At 33.7% G+C, this 25,849-nt stretch overlaps 2 protein-coding genes and 1 long non-coding RNA gene across 3 annotated transcripts; 2 read left to right on the plus strand and 1 right to left on the minus strand.

Annotated features, from left to right (window-relative positions):
- Positions 1 to 1,472: 1,472 nt before the first annotated feature.
- On the plus strand, positions 1,473 to 6,970 carry LOC108321292 (protein EARLY-RESPONSIVE TO DEHYDRATION 7, chloroplastic). The gene is made up of 4 exons (XM_017552998.2): positions 1,473 to 2,474; positions 3,436 to 3,602; positions 5,543 to 5,627; positions 6,373 to 6,970. Exons 1-4 carry the CDS (start codon positions 1,570 to 1,572, stop codon positions 6,560 to 6,562), a joined length of 1,347 nt encoding a protein of 448 aa, XP_017408487.1. The 5' UTR covers positions 1,473 to 1,569; the 3' UTR covers positions 6,563 to 6,970.
- Positions 6,971 to 7,527: 557 nt separating this feature from the next.
- LOC108321293 (60S ribosomal protein L8-3) lies at positions 7,528 to 9,202 on the minus strand. The gene is made up of 2 exons (XM_017552999.2): positions 8,666 to 9,202; positions 7,528 to 8,015 (listed from the first exon to the last, which is right to left on the minus strand). The coding sequence occupies exons 1-2, from the start codon at positions 9,103 to 9,105 to the stop codon at positions 7,670 to 7,672; spliced, it is 786 nt and encodes a 261-aa protein (XP_017408488.1). The 5' UTR covers positions 9,106 to 9,202; the 3' UTR covers positions 7,528 to 7,669.
- Positions 9,203 to 14,269: 5,067 nt separating this feature from the next.
- LOC128194312 (uncharacterized) lies at positions 14,270 to 17,105 on the plus strand. Its single transcript, XR_008245685.1, has 2 exons — positions 14,270 to 14,410; positions 16,938 to 17,105. It is a non-coding gene; the product is annotated as an uncharacterized LOC128194312 (long non-coding RNA).
- Positions 17,106 to 25,849: the final 8,744 nt, after the last annotated feature.

Genomic DNA, 25,849 nt, shown 5'->3' on the forward strand with positions numbered 1-25,849 from the left:
TCTAAAATAAAAAGTTGTTTAATTGTTTATGAGTTTTAAATTGATTTTTTTTAATCTTTCTAATCTCATAAGAATATACTTTTAGTCACTATCCATTCTCATTATAGATTTAGCATTATTATCAAATAAGTTTGAATTACAAAAAAATATACCTTGTTCTTATTTATTTTGTTCAATTAAACATAAACCTAATATATTCATCTAGGCACCATAAAAACAATAAATTAATTAAAATGTTAGAAATAAATATATACAAAATCAATAATTGGATGAAAATTGCGAGAACTCTATAAAATAGGAAAAGCAAACATCCCTATTTGTGATTAAAAAGACCAAAGCATAAATTGAAGTAAAGTAGCAAAATTATATCTAAATAAATGAAATATCGTTGTATTTGTTTTATAAATATTCATTTTGGCAGCATTTGAACAGGAGGGATGAAAATAACTTTTTGATTATATGATCATAAAAATAATTTTAAATTTTAGAAAAAAGCAAACTTATTATATTATAGGTTTAAAAGACTAAAAGTATATTTAAAAATGTTCATATACATATATAAACAAACAATTTTTTTTATGTAATATTCTCATTCCATATTTTGTTACTATAGGCTTATAGTTGGCCGAATAGTAAAGGTGCAGGAGAGTTTCTATGTTACTTGCTCATGTATTAATTACTGATCGGTTAGGGCGACATACAACCCTAAGGGACTGAACGGTCAGCATGCAGGAAAAAACTTCTCAATCGTGCGGTCCTGACAAACGTTGAGCAGAGTTAAGACACAATAAATGTGACAACGACTACCGTTAAACAGTTAAAATTTTCCTTAATAACCATTAAGAAGTAAATAATTGGTCAGATTTCTTTAAATCCTATAAATAAGGTTTTAGGTTTGAAGTAAAGCTCTACAATGACTCTCTTAAGAGCTAAGATTCCATAACTTATGCCTAACTTGAGCGTCGGAGTGCTTTTTGCAACTGCCTCCTCTTTTTTGTTTTCACGAAATCGACCAAACAGTTAAAACTGAAGTCCATCGAACTACCAATACCGAAACCAACCGAGCAGTCTAAACTGGAAGCATACAAGTTAAAGGTTAGTGTCTCGATCTAACAAAATCTCTACCGAAACACATTTGTTAAACATAATATCGAATCAAATATTTGTTTAAACAATTTATTTATAAATACTTTTAAAAAACAAAATAATATTTCGAATGTTGGAAGAATTTTCAAAATTCTCTTATAAAAAATTTCAAAATATTAATTTTGAACTTATACATATATATATATATATATATATATATATATAATTGTAACAAAAAAAAGTAAAAAAGAAATAGACACTGCTAAGGTACTCTTTGGAATTTAGATTAAATTACTAAGAATGCAGTAAGTTTAATATGAAATCTTACGGGTATTCGCGCGGGAATCTTGAAGTGGAAGTTATAATCTGTCTCATTCCCACGCGTCTCTTCTTTATTGGCCATTCCTTTCTCTCTCGCGCTTTCAAAACTCAACGCTCCATTACTGCAACTAAGTTCACTCTTCAGCAATTCAGTCTTCAGCAATGGCTTCTCAAAACCCTAATCAAAGAAATTCTCTCTATCCTCAGGTAATTGATTCTAACCCCGATCCTCCCTCGCCTCTCCTCAATACCAATCCCTCATCCTCTTCGCAAACCACACTTTACCCCTCCATTGACTACAACGACCTCGTTCAAAACCTCTTTCCCGAGGATGCCTCCGCTGCTAGCTCCCCCTCCGCGCCGCTTGAGGCCACCGAGGAGGTCCTCCTCCGCATCCCCGGCGCGATCCTCAACCTCGTCGATAAGGACTACAGCGTCGAGCTTGCGTGCGGTGACTTTTCCGTCATCCGCCTCCGGCAGGGAGAAAACGCCGTCGCCGTGTACGCGCGCGTCGCCGAAGAGATCCAATGGCCACTGGCGAAGGATGAGACCGCCGTGAAAGTCGACGATTCGCACTACTTCTTCTCGTTCCGCGTCCCCAAGGGCTCCGATCCCGGGGAGGAGGAAGAGGATGTTCTAAGCTACGGGTTAACGATCGCTTCGAAGGGGCAGAAGGAGCTTCTGAAGGAGCTTGACGCGGTTTTGGAGAGCTGTAGTTGCTTCTCCGTGCAGAGGGTTTCGGAGAATGCGAAGAAGAAAGGGGAGGCTCTGGATGGGAGCGTGGCGAAGGAGGTTTCGCCGAAAGATTTGAAGTCGGGGAAGAAGAAGGAGATGATGGAGGAGCGGTGCGCTGCGTATTGGACGACTTTGGCGCCCAATGTGGAAGATTATAGTGGAACTGCTGCGAGGATGATCGCTGCAGGATCTGGACATGTGGTTAAGGGGATCTTGTGGTGTGGGGATGTGACCATGGACAGGTTGGAATGGGGGAATCAGGTTATGAAAAAGAAGATCACTCCTGGTTCCAATGCTGAGGTTAGTCCTCAGACCTTGAAGCGGATTAAGAGGTGGGCTATTAGTTATGCATAATCTTGTTATTGTTGATGTCATTGTGATTTCTGTGCTTAATTCTACATGGGCAGTTGTGTGACAGATTTTTCGGGTTAATCTTGTTAAAATTTGGTAATTTACTTTTGAATTTCTGGAATTTGATTAAATGTATTGTTAGGATTTATTTGTTATAAAGATTTTACATTATCAACAACTAGGAGTTTAATTTATATACATTGTTAGATTATAAAATTTGAAGTCATCAATTTGATCAGAAATTATCACTATGGTTTGTAAGGAAGTTGTGCTAAAAATAGTTTGTAATTGGAAGCAACCTGAAAATCTTTTATACTATTGGTTAAATAATTAGAATTCGCTTTCGATATAACTTTTAAATACAGAGACTAAGATTTTTCGAATGAGTATATGTCAATCTATAGTGGGATGATTGTGTAAAAAAGCCTTTTACATTTTTTATGTATTACAATTAAATGTTAATTTACCGATGGTTGGTGAAATTTTTTATTATAGAATGGTCTGCCTCATATGTTACTAAATTTGTTAAGAATTCTTATTTTAAGTACTTGGTTTTGCAATTAAGCTTCAAATAGTATGGTAATACGTCTGTGCCCAGAATGTGCAATGAATTTAATTTATATGCATTTCTGTGGCAATTGTTTTTAAGATTTCAACTAATTAGAAATCACCATTGAATTTTAAACTACTTATTATATAATCAACAAACTTGTTACGTTGCTAATGTGTTTTACTAAAAATGGTAAATAATAATTTACCAAAAATCTAGCTCTGCCAGTATATTTCATGTCATGTCTATTACAAATGTTTTATTAAATGAGGAAGATAGAATCACTTACTTTTTTATGTTGTTTTAGTTAGTATCTCTTTTTGTGTTATCAGTTCAAGTGATCATTTAATTGACAATTTCGACCTTTGGTTTGATATGCGTTTCTTTTACAGGGTTAAGAGAGTTACTAAAATGACAGAGAAAGTAGCAAATGGTTTCCTCTCTGGGGTCGTTAAAGTGTCTGGATTTTTCACCGGTTCAGTGGTAAACTCAAAAGCTGGAAAGAAATTTTTCAGCTTTCTACCGGGGGAAGTTCTACTTGCATCGTTGGATGGATTCAGTATGTCAGCTATATTATTACTACTGAAATGCTTGCGTTCCTCGTTTTAACCAATAGTTTTATATTAAATATCTTTCAAATAAAATGACAGGAAGATTGAGATAACCCATTGATTTGTGATTTGACTCGCACAATTGTTTAGGTAGTTGCTTGTAACATGACTTTCAGACGACTTTGAATTTTGTGACGCATGAATAAACCTGTGGGATTTCGTATCATTCACATGGATGATATTGAACCTTATTATCAACTCGATAGGGGTGTTTTAACTTGAAAATTTAGCACAAGGTAATTCCTAGAATTTGGACCTTTGTCAATTTGTGGGGTTAAGTTTGGTCCTAAATCCAAATTCTAAGAAAAATATCGGCTCACTTACTCAAATGATTTTATGATAGTTTAATATTATTTTTGTTGATCAAAATTGTAATTCAAGAATTAGAAATCTTGTCCATCTAGAAAACATGCGAATTTTATGCTTATACCAGAGTTGGTTGGCATTGTCTAGTGTAGTAGATAATTCAGTTAGTGTTGTATCTTAGGTAGTTAGTGGGCTGTTAATTAACTACTTATAATAGTTCTATAAATAGTAATGATCTATTGTGATACATGTGTGCGAAATATATAATTTCAGATTCAGTATTATTCCTTGTTCTCTTTCCCTTTTCAACTCTGTTTTTATGAGTGTGTTTAGTGTGTTCAAAACCTTTCTTAATTAGTTTGTTTCATTTTTTGTTTCAATGTTCACAACATGTAAGAATTTGTTTGGTTTGATAGAACATTTTCAGTTTTCATTTCTTGTTTTCCTTTTCCAAAATAATATAAGAAATGTCATCTTGTTTTTAAAAACGTATGCATGAACTAGTTAAAACAACATTTGCCGCTTTTTGTATTTTCCGTACAAATTCTCAAGAACTGAAATTAGAGTAAAATGTGAAATTTTTAATTATTTATGAAAACTATAGTAGACAGAAAATGTTCTCTAAAACATAATAGGTTAAAAGTTTCTTAATAGATAAATTAGCATGTATCGTTATGGTTAACTTAATGTCAATTATTTCCGCCTGCTGCTACAATCTATTTGGTCTGGTTGTAACGCAATGATTTTTTATCAACATTTTCACCTTACCACCAGTTACTATTGTATGCTGAAAAAAAAAATTCAAGGATAATGATTAGTTATCCTAATATGTTGTTTTATGTTCTATACACTTTAATAATTCTGGAGTTGGATAGGATTGAAGAACATTTAAGTGAAGACCTGGCGTACATTGTTAGAAATTGGGTATGGTGATGATAGATGATGTGGGCATTGTATTTTCACACGGGAGATTCATGTGTATGTGATTTGTCACTCCTTTTTCACTCAGATAAAGTTATCGTCTTCAATAATAGCATCCTTACCTGATTGTGGAGATACATATAAACGTAGTGATTTACTTTTCACTTTGATCTGCGAGTCTGAGATTTCTTGAATCAGTGTAGCAAGATTATATGCTGTTTGATATGACTGTGATAGGGATTTGAGTATTATAGGGTGCTTAAGTCCCACATTAAGGTAATATGAGATACTTGGTGGAGTATTTAAGTGTTTTGTTCGTTCTTCTTGATAGCTAGTTTTAGGGTGGACTCGGCAAGTGTTTCAGTGCTTAAATGTTTGTGTCAAATTTAGCAACTCAAGGTGATTTACCTCTCATCAGATCTCCTTGATTCGTCATGTAAATATTGTTAGGACCCTCCATCTTGGTCCATGACCATTTTTTAGTCAGTTATATTTATTGATCAAGACCCTTATATTTGAACTGTTAAGATTCGCAAAACATTATTTCGTTGGTTTTTTATCGTTTACCTAGCTAGTTATTACTTAATAGTCTGTCTGTCCAGTAAAAGTTTGAATTTTCTATTTTGCATACCCTCTTAAGTTTCAAATTTCTTGTAAATAGGTAAAGTGTGTGATGCTGTTGAAGTGGCTGGAAAGAATGTTATGTCAACGTCATCGACTGTGACAACCGAGCTTGTGAATCACAGGTAAAGCTTGATGTATGCATTATCTAGAGTGTAAAATACCTATGCATTAGGGAATGAGTCTGGTGATAATATAATATTTACTTTCTTAAACTATTGATCAATATCTCTTGATGTGATGTGATTAACTCATGATACTATGGGAGACTACGGCATACAAGTAATTTTGCACTGGTCTATAAAATACCCACTACATACCAAGAGTTCTAGATTCGCATACTTGGGAGTGTGAATTAAAATTTTGTTCCATGTATAATCACCAAAAATGAGGAGATCTTGACTTCTCTAGTATATAATATCCCAATGATTCCATCCAAACTGCGGACTCTAGTAAGAGAGTTACAATTATTAAATTGGAAGTATTAGCATGTAATATCTTGAAATCCTAAATCTTTCAATACTTTATTCCTTGGGTGATTAGGAATTAGTAATGTACATCGTGTTCGTTTCTTAACCTTTGCTCTTAAGGGCAAGTAATCTAAATTCTATTTATTTGAATGATTTTGTTCAATGTGCTCTGAAATGCTATTATTGGATATCACGTAGAGGATGTGTTAGTAAACATTAAAAGCTAGTTACACTTTTAAATAATATTCAATTTGATCCCTTAACCATAGCCTTTAGGAAACTGTATCATTTTTTACGACATACTTTCATAATATAAGCATAAAATATAGCACGAGTGGGATGCCATCATGCTTCTCTAACAAATCAGAAGTGCATTTGGCAATCTGTATGTATACTGCAGGTATGGAGAACAAGCAGCTGAAGCGACGAGTGAAGGCTTTACTGCTGCTGGCCATGCTTTGGGTACTGCCTGGGCTGCCTTTAAGATCAGGAAGGCTATCAACCCTAAGAGTGTTCTTAAACCTACATCCATCGCCAAAGCTGGTGCTAAAGCTGCAGCTTCTGAATTTAAGGCTAAAAGTTCCAAGTAATTTATGCCTGGACTTCAATTTAGGCTGTCCATCCTACTATCAGAAACTGCCACTTTGGCTTTTCATTTCCCAACATCAACGCGTGATTTGTTGTTGTTGATGTTATCCTTCCTGTTTTCACTGTGTGAATGGGATTTGGATCCTCTTTTTTTTCTATAATATAGAGAAAGATAGTTACCATGTGAGAACCCACCATGATTTGTCATGAGATCCACTAGTTTTATTGAAAAAGAAAAGAAAAATCTCTCTTTAAGAAGACCATATATCGATACTGGAGAGCGTGGTATGATCCAAAGATATATACTTGATGTACCTGTATAGCAACTGTATTTATGGCGTGGGCTGCAAGAACTTCAAATACATATGGGGATGAATGTTCGAAATTAAAATAGCCTTTTAGTTCTGGTCTCCGTGAAATGTGTTTCATTGTTCGAAACAGTTGTTTGAAAAGTGAGATTGTACATATCTGCAGGCGATTGGAAGGTTTCAAAGACTAGTTCTTCAGATAAGCTGCCATGATAACGGGTACTATTCATGGTGACTTGAGTTAATTATACATAGTTTTCTTCTGACATTAATTTTGTGGATCAACCGATCATAGAATGAGACAAGCGTTATATATTTTATCACTTCACAAGCTACTCACAAGCTTCTCACTGGTTTTTTCCTAACACCGTCGGCTTATTGTACAAAAACAAGGTCCCCTAACTCTCAAGCAACATTCCCTTTCAAAGTCGAACTAACAACACAGCTCATCTGAATAACAGTTGAGCAAAACACCTAGAGTAGAAAAACTACGGATGGCAGAACTGCACTAAAATACTGGCAAGCAAAACCAAATTGACCTATAAAAAAAATAGGGATCGGTAGTGGTTCAAAAACAGAGGGTAACCATACAGGAACGTTAAAAGTTACAACTAGTTGAAATCACCAAATGATTGACAAACAGTAGGATTGGATGGTACTGAAAATATAAAACACCGCACAATACAAGCTTTCATATTAATGGTGAAAATGGTACTCAAAATAGTAGCCAAAAGTTGAACAAAAACTATCAAAGAAACAAAATTTGAAAATTTGTAATTAAGCATATCTTTAACAATCTCCTTAAGTAGTCTTGTCAGCTTTAGAAGCAGTGGCGGCAGCTTGCCCCCTAAGACGACCAGTTCTCCTGGCGGCAATGAGACCAACCTTCTGGCCAGGAGGAGCATCACGTCTGACAGTACTAGCATGCCCAATGTGCTGGTGGTTACCTCCTCCGTGAGGATGCTCAACTGGGTTCATAGCCACACCACGCACCTTAGGCCAGCAGTTCCTCTTCACTCTAAACTTGTGGTAAGCATTACCAGCCTTAAGAAGAGGCTTCTCAGTTCTCCCTCCACCCGCAACTTGCCCAATCATTGCCCTACATGCACTCGGCACAATCTTCTTCGCTCCAGAAGGAAGCTTGATCCTGCCAAAAGAGTGCAAAGATGCATTCAAACGCTTGCACATTTTGTCCAGAGAGTAAACTTCCACCTTACAAACTACTCTAAAAAGATAAAAATATAGAACATAGTATATCTGCCGAATTATCAACTCCTAATTTGGCATTGCGAATATAACATGCTTTACAACAAGAACCTGATAGGCCGTTAACCATCTTCGTAATATAGAACAAAAAATAACTAAAAAAGAAACCATTTGATCTATTACCTAATTTGTGCAAATTCAATTAATTAACATCACTAAAATCTAATTATCCATAACCTAACCATAACTCATGGACAAGTTTACTTCATTTTTTTCGTATTTGATAATACAAATACTATTTTCTGTTACAAATACAGTCAATCGATGGAAGTCATCCAAACAGGGCCCCTAATTATATCTCACTTTACTCTCAACTTATTCATCCAGAATCCCTAACTAAATGCCGAGCTTTCAGTTCCCTAATTTCCTACAATATTAACAAATATAATTCACTTTAGTTAACAGTAAAAGAAAATAAAACACCACGCAAACCAATAGACGCAAGCCTCAAACACGAATTATGAATCACAAACAATCAAACCAATCCAAAAACAGTAATCCGGAGTAAAATAAAAAGGCACGAATGGTAACCTAGATGTGTCGTTATCCGGGTTGTGGCTGATAACAATGGCGTAGTCGCCGGAGGCCCTGGCGAAGACGCCACGGTCGCCGACATGGTGTTCAACGTTGCAGATGACGGCACCCTCGGGGATAGATCGGAGGGGCAAGACGTTGCCAACAACGAGGGTGGCCTTCTTGCCGCAGTAGAGGAACTGCCCAGTGTAGAGACCTTCCGCGGCGACGAAGAGTTCCGTCTGCTTCTTGTAGCGGAAGGGATGGCGGAATGTAACCTTGGCAAGTGGAGCGCCACGACCGGGATCGTGGATAATGTCGGTGACCACTCCCTTCAGGTAGCCGTTGCGTTCGCCGAAATCGAGGCTGCGAAACCTCGCCGGACCCTTGCGGTGGTGGGTGTGGGACTTGAAAACAGACCCCGCACCCTTACGCTGGGCGCGAATTACCCTTCCCATTCCGATTCACCTGTGTGTGTATCCGCCGCGCAGATGGAAGAAGGATGGATGGGGAAGCTAGGGTTTTGGCTATGCGAGTAATATATAGCTGACGCGCCTACGTAGATTGCAATTTAGTAACTTAGGTTTATAGATTTCAGGGAGTGCAGGAAAACAAAAGGAGGTGCATGAAGAAGCAGCCTAGAAACTTTTAAGATCGGGGCCGAATCACCAGAGCCCAATAACTGCCTAAATGGGCTTTAAAGGAATGGTATTGTTAGCTTTCTGCGCCCCAATCAGTTATTGGCTATTATTATCTGCACCTTCATATTTTCTTCTCACACTTCTAAGACTGTGAGACACCACCGTTGCCGTATACGCGCGCGTCGCCGAAGAGATCCAATGGCCGCTGGCGAAGGATGAAGCCGGTGTGAACATCGATGGTTTGCCGTACTTTTCTTTCCGATTTCCCAAGGGCTCTGATCCCGAGGAGATGGAAGAGAATGTGCTTACTTAGCTATGGGTTAACGATCGCGTTGAAGGAGTATGAGGGGCTTCTGAAGGAGCTTGACGCCGTTTTGGAGAGCTGCAGCTGCTTATCTGTGTAGAGGATTACGGGGAATGCAAAGAAGAAAGGGGAGGCTCTGGATGGGAGCGTGGTGAAGGAGGTTTCGGGTTAATCTTGTTAAAATTCGTAATTTACTTTTGAATTCCCAGAATTTGATTGAATGTATTATTAAGGTTAATTTGATACAGAGGTTTTACATTATCAACCACATGAAATTTTGTAAAACTCATGAATTTTTGTAAAACTCTTGAAATTTTATAAAACTTAAAAATAAAATATTTTAGAAGTTGCGATACTCTAAAATTAAGTTATTTTAATATTAAATAATTTATTTATAAATAATTTTATTATAAACAAATTTTAAAATATATTATTTTTTTATAAATTACTTTTATAAAGTTTTCTATTTTCTCTCTGCATCTAACTAGTTCTATTAGAAAAATAATCTCTCTCTATTTAGACCAAAACTCAATATTGGAGAGCATGTTGGGATCCAAATATGTGTGTGTGTATATATATATATATATATGATGTGCCTGTGTATAGGAAGTGTATCTATGGTGTGGGCTGCAAGGACTTCAAATATATGTGGTGATGAATGTTGGAAATTAAAATAAGGTTTTAGTTGTGGTGTCCGTGAAGTGTGTTCATTGTTGGCAGCAGTTGTTTGGGAAGTGCGATTGTAATCACATATCACTTTCACTCTTTGTGGACTGTGCCACTTCGGTACAGACAAATTTTAAATGTGTGTAGGTAATTGGAAGTTTTTAAAGACTCAGTGCTTGAGAAAAAGCTGCCATGATAAGTTCTCTTCTGACGTTACTTTTGTGGATCAATAGAATGAGATATACGTTATATATTTTTTCCTTTTACATGCTACTCACAAGCTTCTCACTGGTTCTTTCCTAACACCGTCGGCTTATCTGCTATGACATTTCACCACTTCTCGGTGGCTGACAATATTAATTGTCAAACCATTAGTTCCAGGGACTAACGAATGAGATTCAGCCAACTTTTCTATGTTGAAAACGAACCCATATACAATATCTTAATTCTCATTGTTGTATGTACTCTCTTTTTCTTTCATTTATTGGTAAATGTTAGTGGTTAACTTTCTCATTTTCTTTATCAAAATCCTTTAACTCACAACCTTTCTCATTTTCTTTATCAAAATCCTTTAAACTAACTTTATCTCTTAAATGTTAGGGAAAGAATTGAATCTACAACTTCGCTCATCTTTCCTTTTAACTTTTTGTCATTACGTCAATCTTATAGGTCTTATGTCTACTTTATTTAAAATGGAGTGAAAATTATATATCCTCCGTTTTAAATAATCTTACATTATTATTTAGATTCTTGAAGTTATATGCAATATTTTATTGGAAATTTTCAAAATATCAAACTGAGAGGTTATGTTATTAATCTTTTAAAAAATTATATTATCTATTTAAAAACTTATTGTTCAAGAGAGGACCATACCATAGTGGTAGACATTATTTCAATCTATAATTAAGAATTACATTATAATGATACGAAGATTAATACAAAGAATAGTATGTCTTAAACATCTCTAAACTAGACCTAGTTTATTTGACATAAGTTGTGAGGTCTCGAAAATTTAACCACTGCCACCTGTCAAATCACGTAATTATTACTCTCAAATCCTGTCCAGAAATTTTAATTAAGAAACGAACCCCCCACCTCTCGTTCTTGACGCCATTTAATGCACCCTCGTCACACGTGCAGTGCAATTAAAACGCACTCACACTCATTCTGCATGCAGCTGCCAAGTGTCACTTTAGAACGTTCGAAAACGTTAGTGGAATCCAAGTGGCACCAGGCGAATGGACGTTCGTCCTACGTGGGGAGAGAAATTACTTTTCTGGAAAACCCTCTCCCATTTCTCTGCATGCTTCATCTTCTTCCCCGAACTTTTGCTTCCAAATTCTCTGCCTTCTCTCTAGAACCTCCATCTTCTCTCTACCATATCTTACCTTCTTCTTCTCCGATCCAATTTCAGAGACCATAGAAGCAATCCAGACGCCGTAAGCTTTCCATCAAACCGAACAAGTTCCAGTTTTGAATTCTGGTACGTTCGTCCCTTAGCTGTTCATTATTAGGGTTCATGCAAAAACCAAGTATGGTTACATGCATTCTCTGTCTCTGAATCAAATGTTGATTTCTGGTTTGATTTTAGTTCCAAGAGTTGAGTAGTCTGAGGATAGAAGTGATAGTTGGGCGAACACGGATTTTCACGTTAGGACGTTCGTTCACTACTGATCCAGGTAAGGGAAGCTTTAGTAATTTAATTGATACTGTATAATGTGTGTGAAAGCATGAAGTGTACTGAATGTATGAAATGCATGATGTTTACTGTGATTGAACGAACCCTGTTGTACTGGTTGTGTATGAGTGATATTGTATGAACTGTATGTTGAGACTGAACCGTATGAATTGGAAAATGGATGATTTCTGTAAGTTATGTATGATAATATGAATTCTGTAATGTATGAGATTTATGGTGGGAATAAATTATAAGATATGAATCGTATGTAAAATGTGAAGTTATTGTAGATGAAAAATCTGTAAAATATAAGAGTCCTTACTTTGTTAATGCACGCTCGTCATCGAACGGTCTTCTACCGTTCGGCTTTTCCTGGAAATTGATTTAGAATAAGAGTTCTTTCATTTGGAAAGGATTCGGCTTAAGAACGAGCGTCCTCTAGTGAAAGTCTAGGTTTGAGCGTTCGGCTCATCCTAGTGGTGTCCAATGTTTTAAATAATTGAACTCAGATTCGTAACGCTCGGTCTTATATCGAGCGTTCGTTCTAATTAGTGTTCGGTCATCTACTGAGCGTTCGTCCAAATGGGCTCTCGGTCTTGTATCGAGCGTTCGTCCTAAGTGGCGCTCGGTCTCAGACCGAACGATCGTCCTTTTCGTAAAATTTCAACGAGCGATAATAGCGTTCGTCCTGAATGAAAATAGCGTTCGTCCATAAAGCTAATTAGCGTTCGTCCAAACAGTAACTTTATATCCGCTACCGCGTTCGGTCATTGACTGGCGGGTAATACCTTTTATAAATTCGTGTCCGTTTTAATATCTAAAAGTTTTATGATGTCTTATCCACTTGGATTCAATCTAATGTCCTTGAAATTAAATTATTCTAAGTATCAGTTAAATTGTTCTAGAGTCAGTCCATTTAGTTGATTCAAGTGGTCACAACGTTCGTCCTCGGAAGGACGTTCGTTTTTCTTCTGTCAAAAACGAGTGTCTCTCGGTATCATGATGACGTTCGTCCTCATTATGAAGGGGTCTGAACGCTCGTCTTTTTAGGGAAGTGGAACTAAGAATGAAAATGTGATGTTGAGGGAAGTGTATAATGTGCGAACCATATATGAGATGAAACTATGAGTTTGGAATTTGAACGAGCGTTCCAAGGAGGAACGTCTCTCTGATTTGAATATGATGAGTTGTATAGTATGACCATGGTAAAATTACTGATGGCTGTTCATCCTGATATTCCGTGAGTGCTCGTCCTCAAGTAGAGGAGAGTAGGTCATGTGTGGGAATGGCAGGAGGCCCTAGTCCTCTTGAGTACTTTGGACTGATAGGGTTAACCTCGGGTGACAGCTGATGAGTGTTTCCAGTTACCACACCACCCGAGTGCAAGAACGCCTGTAGTTACATGGATTCATACAGTCCGGACGGTCGGTCTTATGAGAGTTTGGATGATTTATTTTATGCCTTGATGTATTGTTATATGTTTCGTATGTTAATTGCTTATGTTAAATTGTTATATGGGTTGTATGAATTAAACTACTTAAGCTTACCCTGTGTCTCTTTCCTTGTGTTGTCGTTCGTCCTTGAACGTTCGTCTTGTCTATGCAATGATCATCCGTGTGGATGTGAGCAGACGGGGAGGCGTTGCTTGATGAAGCGCTGGAAGAAGAAAATTTGGAGGACGCCAATCTGGTTGAAGTAGAGGTTATAGCCGAGCCCTAGAGCGCTCGTTAGTTGTAGCTTTCGTTTTCTGTTAGCTTTTGGACGTTCGGTTAAAGTTTGTAAAACCGTTCGTCTTTTAACTTTGGAACACTGCTGCATGGTATTTTACCTTCTGTACGTGTGAATGTTCGGTTTTGGAATCTTTGTGTAAGACCCAAAATAATTACGATCAATATTATTTTGTTTATATATAATTTAGTTGTAAGAATCTCTTGTTGTGTGACAATATTCATAAAATCGTGTGTTATTATAGGATTATATTAGTTTAATTATTCGGCTATATTACATAGTAATGTTCAAAGTTCACAATGACATCCGAATAATTTATACCACTTGATTGAATATCTAAAAATTTGATTTTTTTTATTGAATAGTCAAATAAGACATAACACAGAGACATCCAAACTTATAAACTTTCATTATTGATGCAAAACAATTTCTCCTTTCCCCACACACAGTAGGTAGTCTACTTTCCATCGTAGGAATTGAAATGTCTTTTGGCTTCATTATCAAATTTTCTTCGAGGCTATAAAGAAGCTACTTCAATAGGTTCCCTCTTTTGAAACCATCCGACATCGTAGGCTGCTGAGGACAAGCATAAAAACCTATCCTCCTCTTCACTGAAATCATAACAAAAGTACTAAGTAAATCAGAGAGAATCGTGAGGGTGAGTAGGGTTTCTTGGTTGAAGAAGAAAGGAGAATAGTTGGGGACTTAGAACACTCTGAAATTTCAAGATCTTTGCTGGAAAAGAGGTAGGGGCAGCTAAACCATCTCTTAGATATTACAATTTCATATTTCATGATCATGAATCTAAGCATATTAGAATTTATTAACAATAGCTAGCTGTCTACTTTTGTGAATCTTAGTTTCCTATTGTTTTCTATTTTTCGAGTTACCTCAGTAAACTGTCCAATTCTACTTCATTTACCGTTAGATGTAGCTAAATATTTGATATATGGGACATAAGACATATTAAATTGCTTTGACCGTTCGGATTATTATTTTATCATCTGTAGTTAGAGAATTAAATTTCCGCATGTTGGATCAATTTGATGACTGCTTTATTTCTGCTACTAAGTCTCCACGGTAAAACATACATTCCCACCTAGTGAACCGTTAGATCGACCTTAAATTTTGATATATAGACCATAAGATATATTATTTTGCCTTGACCGTTCGGATTGTTATTTTGAGGCCTGTATTTAAAGGAATAAGTCTCGGATGATGGAATAAGTTAATAATCACCTTATTTTCTGTTACTAAGTTCCCTCAGGAAAACATAAATTCTTGTCAATTTAACCGTCGGATGGATCTGAAATTTTGATATGAGGTTCCTAAGACATAGATTTTGAATTTGACCGTTTAGATTATCAATTAAAGTTATAAAATAATAGATATAGATTTCGCATTTTGAAGTAGCCAATTTTCCAGCATGGTTTTATGCCTGGACCAACTAAGGAGAAATTAAGAGTTTCATCCCATCAACCGTGAGATTGATTTGAAATTTTTACTATAGGTTTTAGACATGTACAGGTAGGGAAGCTAAACCATTTTCTTTACTTCAACATGCATGATAGTGTAATTTCTTCACATGTAATTATAGTTTACCTCATGAACTTGGTTGAAATACACATCTTGACTTTGAAAGTGTGAACTAGATTATATTGAATGAATGATATAGCTTGATAGAAGTGTTGTTGACTTCAAAATGTGAAAGAAGAAAGAGATCTTGATTCTCAATATGTTGTATGCTGCAAATTCCTTTTTCTCTCTGTAATTGAGGTGTTGTTGGATACTCACGGCAAGCTTAAAAAAAAAAATAAGTGAAGGAAATTGTTTTCCTTTGAATTATTGATCATCTCCTTTTCAATGAGTCATATCTTAATTTCAAATTATTTCCTTATAAAACTTGATTGTGTTTTTCTTTAAAATTCGACCTTTCTAACTTTGGATGACCAAACATTACGTAAATGTTCAGAAGAAGATAGGCATGGGAATGAATTTTTAATTCCCTTTTTAATCAAACATGTCCAACCTTATCTCTCAATGTAGAAAATTTTGTAAGTTATCAAAAGATGTGGGTCCTTAAGTGTAGAGTATAATACTCATTCAATTAGTAAAAAATAGAATTGAGTTGCTAACTCATTCTGTAACGTAAACCATATGTTCAATCTTAATTAGAAACTTGAACTAAAGAGAGATTGAAAGTAAACTCACCTGAGAAGATTAGAGAAACATCAATTTTGAAAATTTCACTGCAGTTAGTACAATGGTCCAAAAAATTATGAATTTGGTGTCCAATGAAAGTTCTTTCAATCTAGATTCCAAACTGAAAAGAATCATCTCATTTGGAGTTATGTAAATAGAGTTATTACCAAAATAGTCAGCCAAGGTCATTGCTGAAATTACAGAAAAACGTAATTAAAATGTTGATGTTAAATATTTTACTGCAGCTAACCTTAAAATCCAAAAATTTCGATTTTTGTGTCCTATGAAAGATATTTGAATATAGAATCCAACAAAACAAGAATCAACTCATTTAGAGTTCTGTAGAAAGAGTTATGAGTAAAACACTGAGCAAAGGTCAGAATTTACAGCAAACAGTCTTGAACAAGATTTTTGGGATTTATTTTGAATTGTCATTTTGGATAGTTTCTTAAGGTATTTAAAATAGTCTTGGATGATTATTTAGTTTCATATGGGGAAGATTTATGCTTATTCTCGGTAATTAAAAGAAAGGAAATTTCCTTTTTGCCTGAGTAAGGCAATAGGAGGATTCGAGTCCTGTTATTTTCCTCTTACGAGGGAATATGGATGTCTTACCTTAAGTTTCTCTCTCGTGCTGAGTATTGTGCTTGGTGAATAGATGTTAATCACCAAAGTTTTTATTCGTAAGACCTTGAAGAACAAGGAAAATATGTCCGAAGTTGCGGATGAAGGACAACTCTTATCCGCGGTTCATATGAGGAACCGGTGTTGATATATGAAGGATAGAGCCGAGATAGGTTCAATAGCTGCGTGTGAAGGGCCAATGTCCATTAACTTTGTGTGAAGGATAATAAGTCTATTATTCATGTGTAAGGAATGGAAAAAGAAGTGAGACTTGTGTACATTTAATTGTATACGATATAATATCAGGAGTTAACATTTAATGTTACTATTGATATTTAAGCTATGAAAATAAGTTTATTTATAATGTATATCTATTTGTAATTGGTTAGCTCACCCTATTTATGTGTCTACGATGATCGTATAACTCGTAACGTTATACGAGAGTAGATGATGTTTCAGGTAAAGTTGAAGAAGTTTAGTGCGAGGATGCGATGGGAAAACCTCTATGGGATTTTAGAACATGTATTTTAAATTGTGAAATGTGTGGTTTGTAATTTTCAAGAGTTTTAATATTTAGTTTGTACTTCAATAAATACTCTTGAAACTTTGACGATATTATTGTGTAATAATATTAAGTGTTGTGATTTCAAATGCGAATTAATGCTTTGTTTTAAAAAAAAAAAAAAAATTACTGTAATACTCTAAAAAGGGGTGTTACACTTTGCGCTTAGTATAAAACTGCATGTTTTAACTGTTAATTGTAATTAATTCTAATCTATGGTAATTACTATATTTTGGGATGTTACATTAGTGGTATCAGAGCAGTTTTGTTCTTTTGAAGGACACTGTAGGATTATGAGTGCACTACGTTTTTGCTGTGTGCTTAATATGTGTTTGAATGAGTTAATTCTCAACTCTTTGAACATTACTAACGTTCGTTTTTCTCTGAACCAGAGAACGAATGGCGCCTAGACTTCCTCCGCCACCTCAACCCAATGAACTGGATACGTCCAACAGCGCTAGGTTGTTGGAGACGGTGATCGACAGACTTCAACAGCAAAATACCACCCTTATGGAGCAGAACGCTACATTGATGCAGCAAAATCAGGCAGCTATGCAGAGTCTGGAAGCCTCTCGATCCAACTCTGAGGCGACACAACGGCAGTTAATGGAGATATTGGCTGCAACTAGGGGCGCGGCAGGAGCGTCCTCTTCTAACGCTGCCCCGCCTACTGCTGAATGGAGTTTAGAAAGCTTTCTCCAACACCATCCGGCCAAGTTTAGTGGGAAAGGTCTTCCGGATGAAGCGGATCAGTGGCTCAGGGATATGGAGCGGATTTACAATGCTAAGAGATGTCCGGATGACAGCCGTTTGCGCTTAGTATAAAACTGCATGTTTTAACTGTTAATTGTAATTAATTCTAATTTATGGTAATTACTATATTTTGGGATGTTACATAAGTTCACTTAGGTAAAAATCCATGAAAATGATATAAAAGAGACATTGTCCATGAAGTAAGGTAGATTTGTTTATTACAATATTTATTTTACTTCATACAAATTATTCACTTGAGCTTACAATGTCTTTGCAAGCACCACCTCAATATCTTGGCTAAAGAAAAGGTGATAATCTCAAACAAAAAAGGGAAGAAAGAGCAAAAAGAGAATTTTGTAAAGACACCTAGAATCTATGGACAAGAAACATGGTGAATAGTTTACCATCTATATGGTTTATCACATGGAAAATGAATTTACTACACTAAAACTATTTTATGAGTTTAATAATGATAAAAGGTTGTTTTTGTTATAAAAAAAATGTGACTCACACAAATAATTCAACTCTTCAATTCACTATAGTTATTTTCATTGAAATTGACAACCTTTAAGTGTAAATAGGACATTGGACCGAGTACAAATAATAAAAGCTAAAGATAAAATATCAAGAGACTCAAAATAAAATATATTTGATCTATCTCTATCTTATATTAACAAAATAAAATAAAATAATATTGCACCTAAATAAATGAAAAATCAAAACTACCAATCTATATTTAATTTCTATCGAAATCAAACTAAATATTACTAGACCCAAATTAATAAAATAAGATTTAAACAAAATTATTAATAACCCCTGAAATTTAAGTTTATCCCAACAATTTTAATTATGATTCTTTTCTTAGTGGATGAATTTGGTAGCAATTAAAAAAATATTATAGATATTTGATATATCACTTTTAGTAAAAGGATGAAGTAAGACATGTTGTGTATGATGAAAATATGTATCTAGTAAAGTCTTACATCTTCTAGAATAAGAAATCTTAAGATAAGCAAATGAATGGATGTTGATGACTATATAATCGATTATATGTCCATGATGTTTCTTGCCCCAAGTTTAAGACACTTTGAGTTAGTGTTTGACTTTTCTTATACTTTTGTAGTAGAGTGTTGTGAGGTGTAGTTAAATTTTTTCTCTAGAGAGTGTGGGTGTACTTAGGGTCAAAGAGTGGTCTATGTGTTGTATAAATTTTCACAATGTTATTCTTTAGTTGTCTTTAGACAACGTTCATGGTTTTTCTCTAGATTTGGCGTTCCACATTATATTATTTGTGTATTCTTGTGTTTATATGTTAGTAGGATGATTCTCAAAGGTAAAGACAATGCATTTCTTTTCCAATAAGTGGTATCAGAGCTTATGATTCAGTAGGATTTTTTTAGTATGTCCTGTGATTGTAGCTTAGTCTGATCTTTAACATCGAAAAAGATGAATCCTTGTTACTGGAGTATCATCTTTGTTTGTTGAAATCGCAATGAGAAATTTGATGGAAGGATCACTGTCAGTGTTATATTGGCGCAGTGAATCATGTACGATGGATTTGAGGGAGATGGAAAGGATGAATCTATAAGATTATGTTCTTTTGGAAGAAAGGATATGAGGGAGATGGAAAGGATGAACTTCGATGGATTTGAAGGTGAAATTTTGTGTCTTTTAAAGGATTTGAAGCTGATGGTGGAATGAATCTGGGAATAAAGTTTATGAAAATTTGTGAAAGATTTAACTTATATGATAAATTAAATGATTTTTTAATAAATTAAAAAGTAAATTCCTAAATTTCCCTTTATGTTAAAAGTAATATAAAATGATATTTAAATGAGTTAAAATTATTTTCTCTTTTTTTTAAATGAATAACTTTTTTATGGAAAAAGTATTAATTGAAATAAATAAAGAATACAATATATATTTGTTCAACTTGTCCAACACTTCTTGCAGCCAAACTCATTTTTTTTATAACAAACCAAAGCTTTGGAATCGGTTCCAAGCATCAGAGAATAAATTCCAATACCATGGAATAAGTTCCAAACAAAAGAGAACATATTTGTAATCGGTTCCAAGTTTTCCAAAATCCAGTTCTAAGTTTTCTAGATCCGATTCCAAGTTTTCTATATCAAATTCCAAGTTTTCTAGATCCAGTTCCAAGTTTTCCATATTTGTTCTAAGTTTTCACATATCCGATTAAAAGTCTTTACAAATCCTACATTAACCCCTACTATGGATTCTTAAAACCGAGCTTGCTTGTCCCTATGTTTTCAAGCTTAACTACACTTCTTAAAATTTTTTACCACAAACCATGAACATGAACCATGCACACACACTTGCCACACTAATTTTGAAGTGAGGAATCTCTCCTGTATTCTTTAGGAATCTCACATGTGCATGTGAAAATAACAATGGTGGTGCATATGAAAAAATAATAGTGAAAATAAAGCAACCTAAAAAAACAGTGGACACGTGAAAATAAAGTAAGGATATTTACATTAAAACGATATATTCACTCGTAAATCGCTTTGTGGTAGCGAAGTGCAAAATTATTATGTATCTCGCAAATCATCGTTTTCTCATCTCTTAAAATAACATAAAAAAACATTCAAATCATCGCTTCCTCTTCTCCCTCAATAATAATCACCTCCAAAAGAACACCGCGTAAGGGTCTCATCATAGTGGTTGTTGCTTGTTCATCCAATATGCTTCACATTGGCTTATGTGGGTCGTAAAGAGGCGACCTAAACTTGAGGTGGGGTACACGTGGCAGAGGTAGAGCTTTGGCAAGTGGAGTTATTTACCCTGACCATGTGCGAGCGATGGAGTCATAATCTATAATCATTTCAAAGGAAGCTACGGTGGTTGCGCACAAAGATTGATGGTGGTCTGAGCAGTTTTTGTCACGTGTTTGGTGCATGTTTGTCAATATGCATGGTGAAGGTGTGAGGTGTGGTATTTGCAAGATGTAGGTGTTTGAAATGTGATTTATTTCGCAAGGTTCGTGTGGTGGTTTGTGTCATGGTTGCGACATGGCGACAATAAGGTTTCATTTCGAGTGAGTGTCGAACTATGGAGCTAATTAAGTTACGATTGGTAGTGGTGTTCAACAGTGACTTGTGATGAAGACAAAGATAAAGACTGTATATTTTTCATATTTTCTTGAGGAAGAAGAACATGAAGTAACAGCTCCTTGTTAGTCAGATATGTGAGTGGAGGATTGTGACATTGACATATCTCCTGGTTGGTCAGATTTTGAAAGTAAAGAATTATGACATATGGTGGCTCCTTGTTGGGCAAATTTGTGAGTGCTAAGATGAGTCTTTTTTAGCTTTAATTTATACACGATCATTGGTTAACTTTGATGTAGAGTGTATGAAAATTGTTTGAATGATTAATTCTAAGTAAATATACTCTTTTATGGTGAAATATAATCTATTTTACTCATGGTGAATTTTGTTGAATGTGATGAAAATATACATTTTGTAAAGTTTCACATCTCTTAGTATAAGCAAAAGAGTGAGTGTTTGAAAATATATAATAGATTCTAATTCCATAATTTTTCTTGTATCAAGATAAAGACACTTTAAGCTAGTGTTAAGCTTTTCTTATATTTTTGTAGTAAAGTATTACGAGGTGTAGTTAAATTTTTGTTTTAGAGAATATGGATGTATCTAGTATCATGATCAAAGAATTTAAAAGTAGTATAAGTATTTTATATATTGTACACATTTTCACATTGTTATTTTTTAATTGCCTTTAAATAATAGGTATGGTTTTTCTCCAATTTGTAGTTTATACTGTATTTATGTTTATTTATTAACTCGGTCGAAAAATAGTAACTCAAATATTTATCCTTATCATTATTCTTATTATATTACGTACGTTTGCAAGCCATGTTTGAGTTGTTTATGAGTATTTAATTAACAATCTCCAAGTGTCAGCTTCTGAAACATAAATTTGGAGAGAGAATAAAAAGAGTAGTGGGTTATGGAATCATGAGCTTTTGCATAAACTTAATATTTTTCTTTGGCGGCATGGCAGGCTAAGCACCAACTTAAGTTACGACAGTGATGTTTTATTTTAAAATGTGTATGCCAAGCTCTCTAAATATTGATGCCCATAAAATTCTACAACTCTTTGCAGCGAATCAAATCGCCTATATCATAGTTTTATTATTCCACTATTATCCAATCTTCAATTTGTGCTCTTGAGGAAATTAAACATAAGCCACATTTTATAAGTTTGATCACCCTTCTTGTGATTAGAAAAAAAAAACTGACTTATTATTAATAGCATTGTAAATAAAATCAATATTTAATTCATAAAATTATTATAGTTAAAAAAAAACTTGTTTATTATGAGAGGATTATCATTAGTAGTGGTATTATTAATCTTCATTATTCCCGGAGAATAAATGAAATGGTTAAGGCATCCAATGAATAAGGACAAAGAAGTGTGTGGGTCAAAAAGATATGATTCCACTTGATTCCCTTCATTGAACATAATCTCCATGATTTGTTTCATATTTTGACATTCTGATCACACCATGAAGACGGCTTCTGTTATTGTCATTTAAAATTATTAATGTATCACTTCAAATTAGGAAAAAAATTATCCTTATCTTATTCCCTTTTCAAGAAAGACCATAAATTAGATCGAATTCAATTCCTTCTCTTTCTGCCTCCATGGAATATATAAAACTAGTTTTAAGTATATGTCACTCAAACAATTCACAATTTTAATATACTTTTTCTTTTCACTTTATTGGTGTCCTAAGATTTTGCATATCAAGCTTTTGCTCTACAATTTGCTATATGTTGTCGGCTATAACACCAAAAATTTGCTATATATGCACTAAGAGGTAAAACTTTTTCTGAAGTCTTTTGTTTGATGATATCGATGCTAATTCCCCTTCTCGGAAAATTATACTAATTTTATTATGAAAAATTAATCGTACAATTTGGTGTTTATATAGTTTTGATCAATCTTAACATTGTATAACTAGGTGTGTTATCCAGTAAGTGTCACCTTGTTTTAATTAACAAAATATATTTCTTATAAACCTCTTCTAACATTGAATTTATTGAATTAAATTGTTATAAGTCTCATATTGACCAGAGATAAAGATGACAATGTGGATTAATCCGGTTTGTTTAGATTCGACTCGCACTTGGCCTGCAATATTTAGGTCGGATTGGCCTGCACGACATTGGAATTGACTCTCAGACTAGTATGCATACTTAAATGAATTTTTTTTCTTAATTAATGATAAATTTCATACTTTATAAAAAAAAAATTCACATGTATGTAATGGTTGAACAATTTTCATAAATTTTATACATGGTTCAACAACTTTAGAAAAATGAAGCAGTTACTGTATATTATTACACTCTCATCAAACTTAATAGTCATGCATGAAATGGCTGAGACTACTATATGAGTGTGTTGCTGTGAAATGAGAATAGGTGACGAATGAGACACTTTGTGTTCTGCTTCATGAGAGAGAAAGAAGAATGAAAAACAAATAAAAAATGCAGAACACGGGATGAGTAAGTGAGACGTGTTTTGGGGAAATAAAATAAGATTTAGAATTGTTTGTGGATCAAGGGGTTATTCTCCTGTCTAGTTGCATGTCCACACGGGTTACGCGTTATGCATGTGAGACTTATGTGGACTAGTAGGCTTAGAACCCTAACCTATCTTGTGTTTTTAACAACGATTTGTAAATCAGTTCGTTTGACTAGTTTCATATTAACACCCTTAATTAGAGATAAAATGATTTTATAATATTTAAATTAATTTAATTAAGTTAAAAATTGAAAGAAAAAAGTTATTGTATAAACGTGGAATTCGTCTTATGATTCAACAAAAAAATTCTAGAAAAAAAAAAAGCATCTAAATGATATATTTTTTTCCCCTTAAATTTTGTTTACTTAAATCCGTTGTTCTTAGTTTAGATAGTAGGATTTTATAATTTTATCAAGTGTTGAATATATTCTTGCGAGACATGACACTCCACTTTTTATCACTTTATTAATGTGATTTGATAAGTTAGTCACATAATAATATCAGTTATATATTTCTTTTTAAAAATCTTATATATCCTCTTTCGACAATTCTATAAAGTTACTTAATTTATAGTGAGATATACTATAAAAGGAAATAACAATGTATAATGATTGACATAAACGTTTAATTGAAGAAGATTAATTTAATGAAAATGCTGACTTATTTGATGCAACAGTTTGTATGCAAAGATATATTTAAAATAGTATCTAATATATATCATATCAACATAATCAACTTTTAATGGCGATATAAATTTGATTTTCAAATACATTTAGTCAAGATTTTTTATTCACTTTCAATTATCGTTTATTTTTTCAACAGTTAGATAAATGATAGGAGATACACCAGTCTCCATCATAATCTTCTTATCATGCTATATCTCATCTTTAAATATTCATTTTTGATAATGTGTAGGTCAATTTATTTAATTCAATCATTTCTAATGTTTAGATACATTGATAATTGTCATAACACATTTGTGTGATTTTTATGCAATTCATAATAGACCTATAATGTCTTCACATATCATGGAATGAAAAATGAAGATAATAATAATAATTAAAATATTAAAATATAAATTCTTACACGAGTTTAACTAAGATAACAAAAACTTAAAAGATAATATTACACCAATGTTACAAATCTAAGTGTGAATTCAGGTCTTACATTGGATAGAAATAAAAGAGTATAATACTATATAAATGTAAAAAATGCATTAACCAATTGCTTTAAGATTTTGGATAGATAGTAGTGTCAATTTCTTCCCTTATATGGTTGGACTCGTATCTCATTGGTGTTTTTATCTCCATAGTGAATTTCTTCCTTAATAGACCCAACAATGGTATCAATTCCTTATACAATTAGGCTCATATCCCAGTGGTGTTTGTCTTTCTCCGGTGAACCTCCTTCTTGATAAACTCAACAACCAACTCTAATTAATAATTGCATATAAAGTATTTTTGTTCAAAATTAACCCCTACTTTATTAAATTTCTCTTTCTCCATCATGAATATTCAACATTATCAATTTCCAATTAAAATTTTATTACTTTTTTACTTTTCAAATTACATTAATTAGCAATATTAGTTTAAAATTAAAAACCTTTATGCTAATATTTAATTTTTCAAAAAATATAAATCAAAATAATAAATAAAAAAACATATAAATTTATTAAAAAAATAAAATGTGAATTTAATATAAAAAAAACTCAGTAAACACTTGCTTCTATAACCAGAAACCAAAAGTCAACAAATTATATTAAAAATTAAACAATTGAAATAAAACAAAAACAGGCTTGTAAGCACAATTTTTTTAAAAAATAAACTATACACAAAAATACGCTTAGAATCACAATTTTTTTTTAAAATTTCGTGGTTTTAAGCACGACTAAAGAAAAATTATTTTCTAAATACGATTCCTTTTTTAAGAAAAAACATGTTTTAAAGCACAACTTTAATTTGTACAAGTGTAAAATGTTTTTAATTTTGTCCATTTCCACAATAGTGGATGTGAATTGGACAATTTTCATAAATAAATAAAAAATCAAATTCTCTCCTGGATTCCCTTAGGTTAATTATAGTGAAATATCAGAGTAGGTAAAACAAAATATAATGAAATATTAAATGTGATAAAAAGATATTATTTAATATTTTTATGATCAAAATGAAAAAGAAGAAGAAGAATATTATCTCTTAAATCAGTAGGGGAAATGTTTAATGGGGTACTGTTAGAAATAGGATTTTTGAAAAATAAAATATAAAATGTTCTTAGTTATTATTTTACTTTCGAAGTCAAATTTATTTGCGGCCACTTATTTATGAGAAAACCGAGTAATTTTATAATTAATATCATAGAACAGTTTTATTTTCCATTGACGAAGATGTTTAGAAGTTTTATTCTTAGTTGTTCATAAACTAAATTTTCAAGGATCTTTTACCATTCCTGTGGGTCATACTCAGACAGAGTGGATAAG

The sequence above is a fragment of the Vigna angularis genome, chromosome 10, assembly GCF_016808095.1.
Source record: "Vigna angularis cultivar LongXiaoDou No.4 chromosome 10, ASM1680809v1, whole genome shotgun sequence".
NCBI classification, from domain to species: Eukaryota; Viridiplantae; Streptophyta; class Magnoliopsida; order Fabales; family Fabaceae; genus Vigna; species Vigna angularis.

Excerpts from the sequence above, each read along its gene's own strand:
- LOC108321292 (XM_017552998.2), top strand. The coding sequence starts at position 1,570 with ATGGCTTCTCAAAACCCTAATCAAAGAAATTCTCTCTATCCTCAGGTA. Across the intron at positions 3,603-5,542 it reads TGCATCGTTGGATGGATTCA|GTAAAGTGTGTGATGCTGTT; the intron begins GTATGTCAGCTA and ends TCTTGTAAATAG. Across the intron at positions 5,628-6,372 it reads ACCGAGCTTGTGAATCACAG|GTATGGAGAACAAGCAGCTG; the intron begins GTAAAGCTTGAT and ends TGTATACTGCAG.
- LOC108321293 (XM_017552999.2), bottom strand. The coding sequence starts at position 9,105 with ATGGGAAGGGTAATTCGCGCCCAGCGTAAGGGTGCGGGGTCTGTTTTC. Across the intron at positions 8,016-8,665 it reads CCGGATAACGACACATCTAG|GATCAAGCTTCCTTCTGGAG; the intron begins GTTACCATTCGT and ends CTCTTTTGGCAG.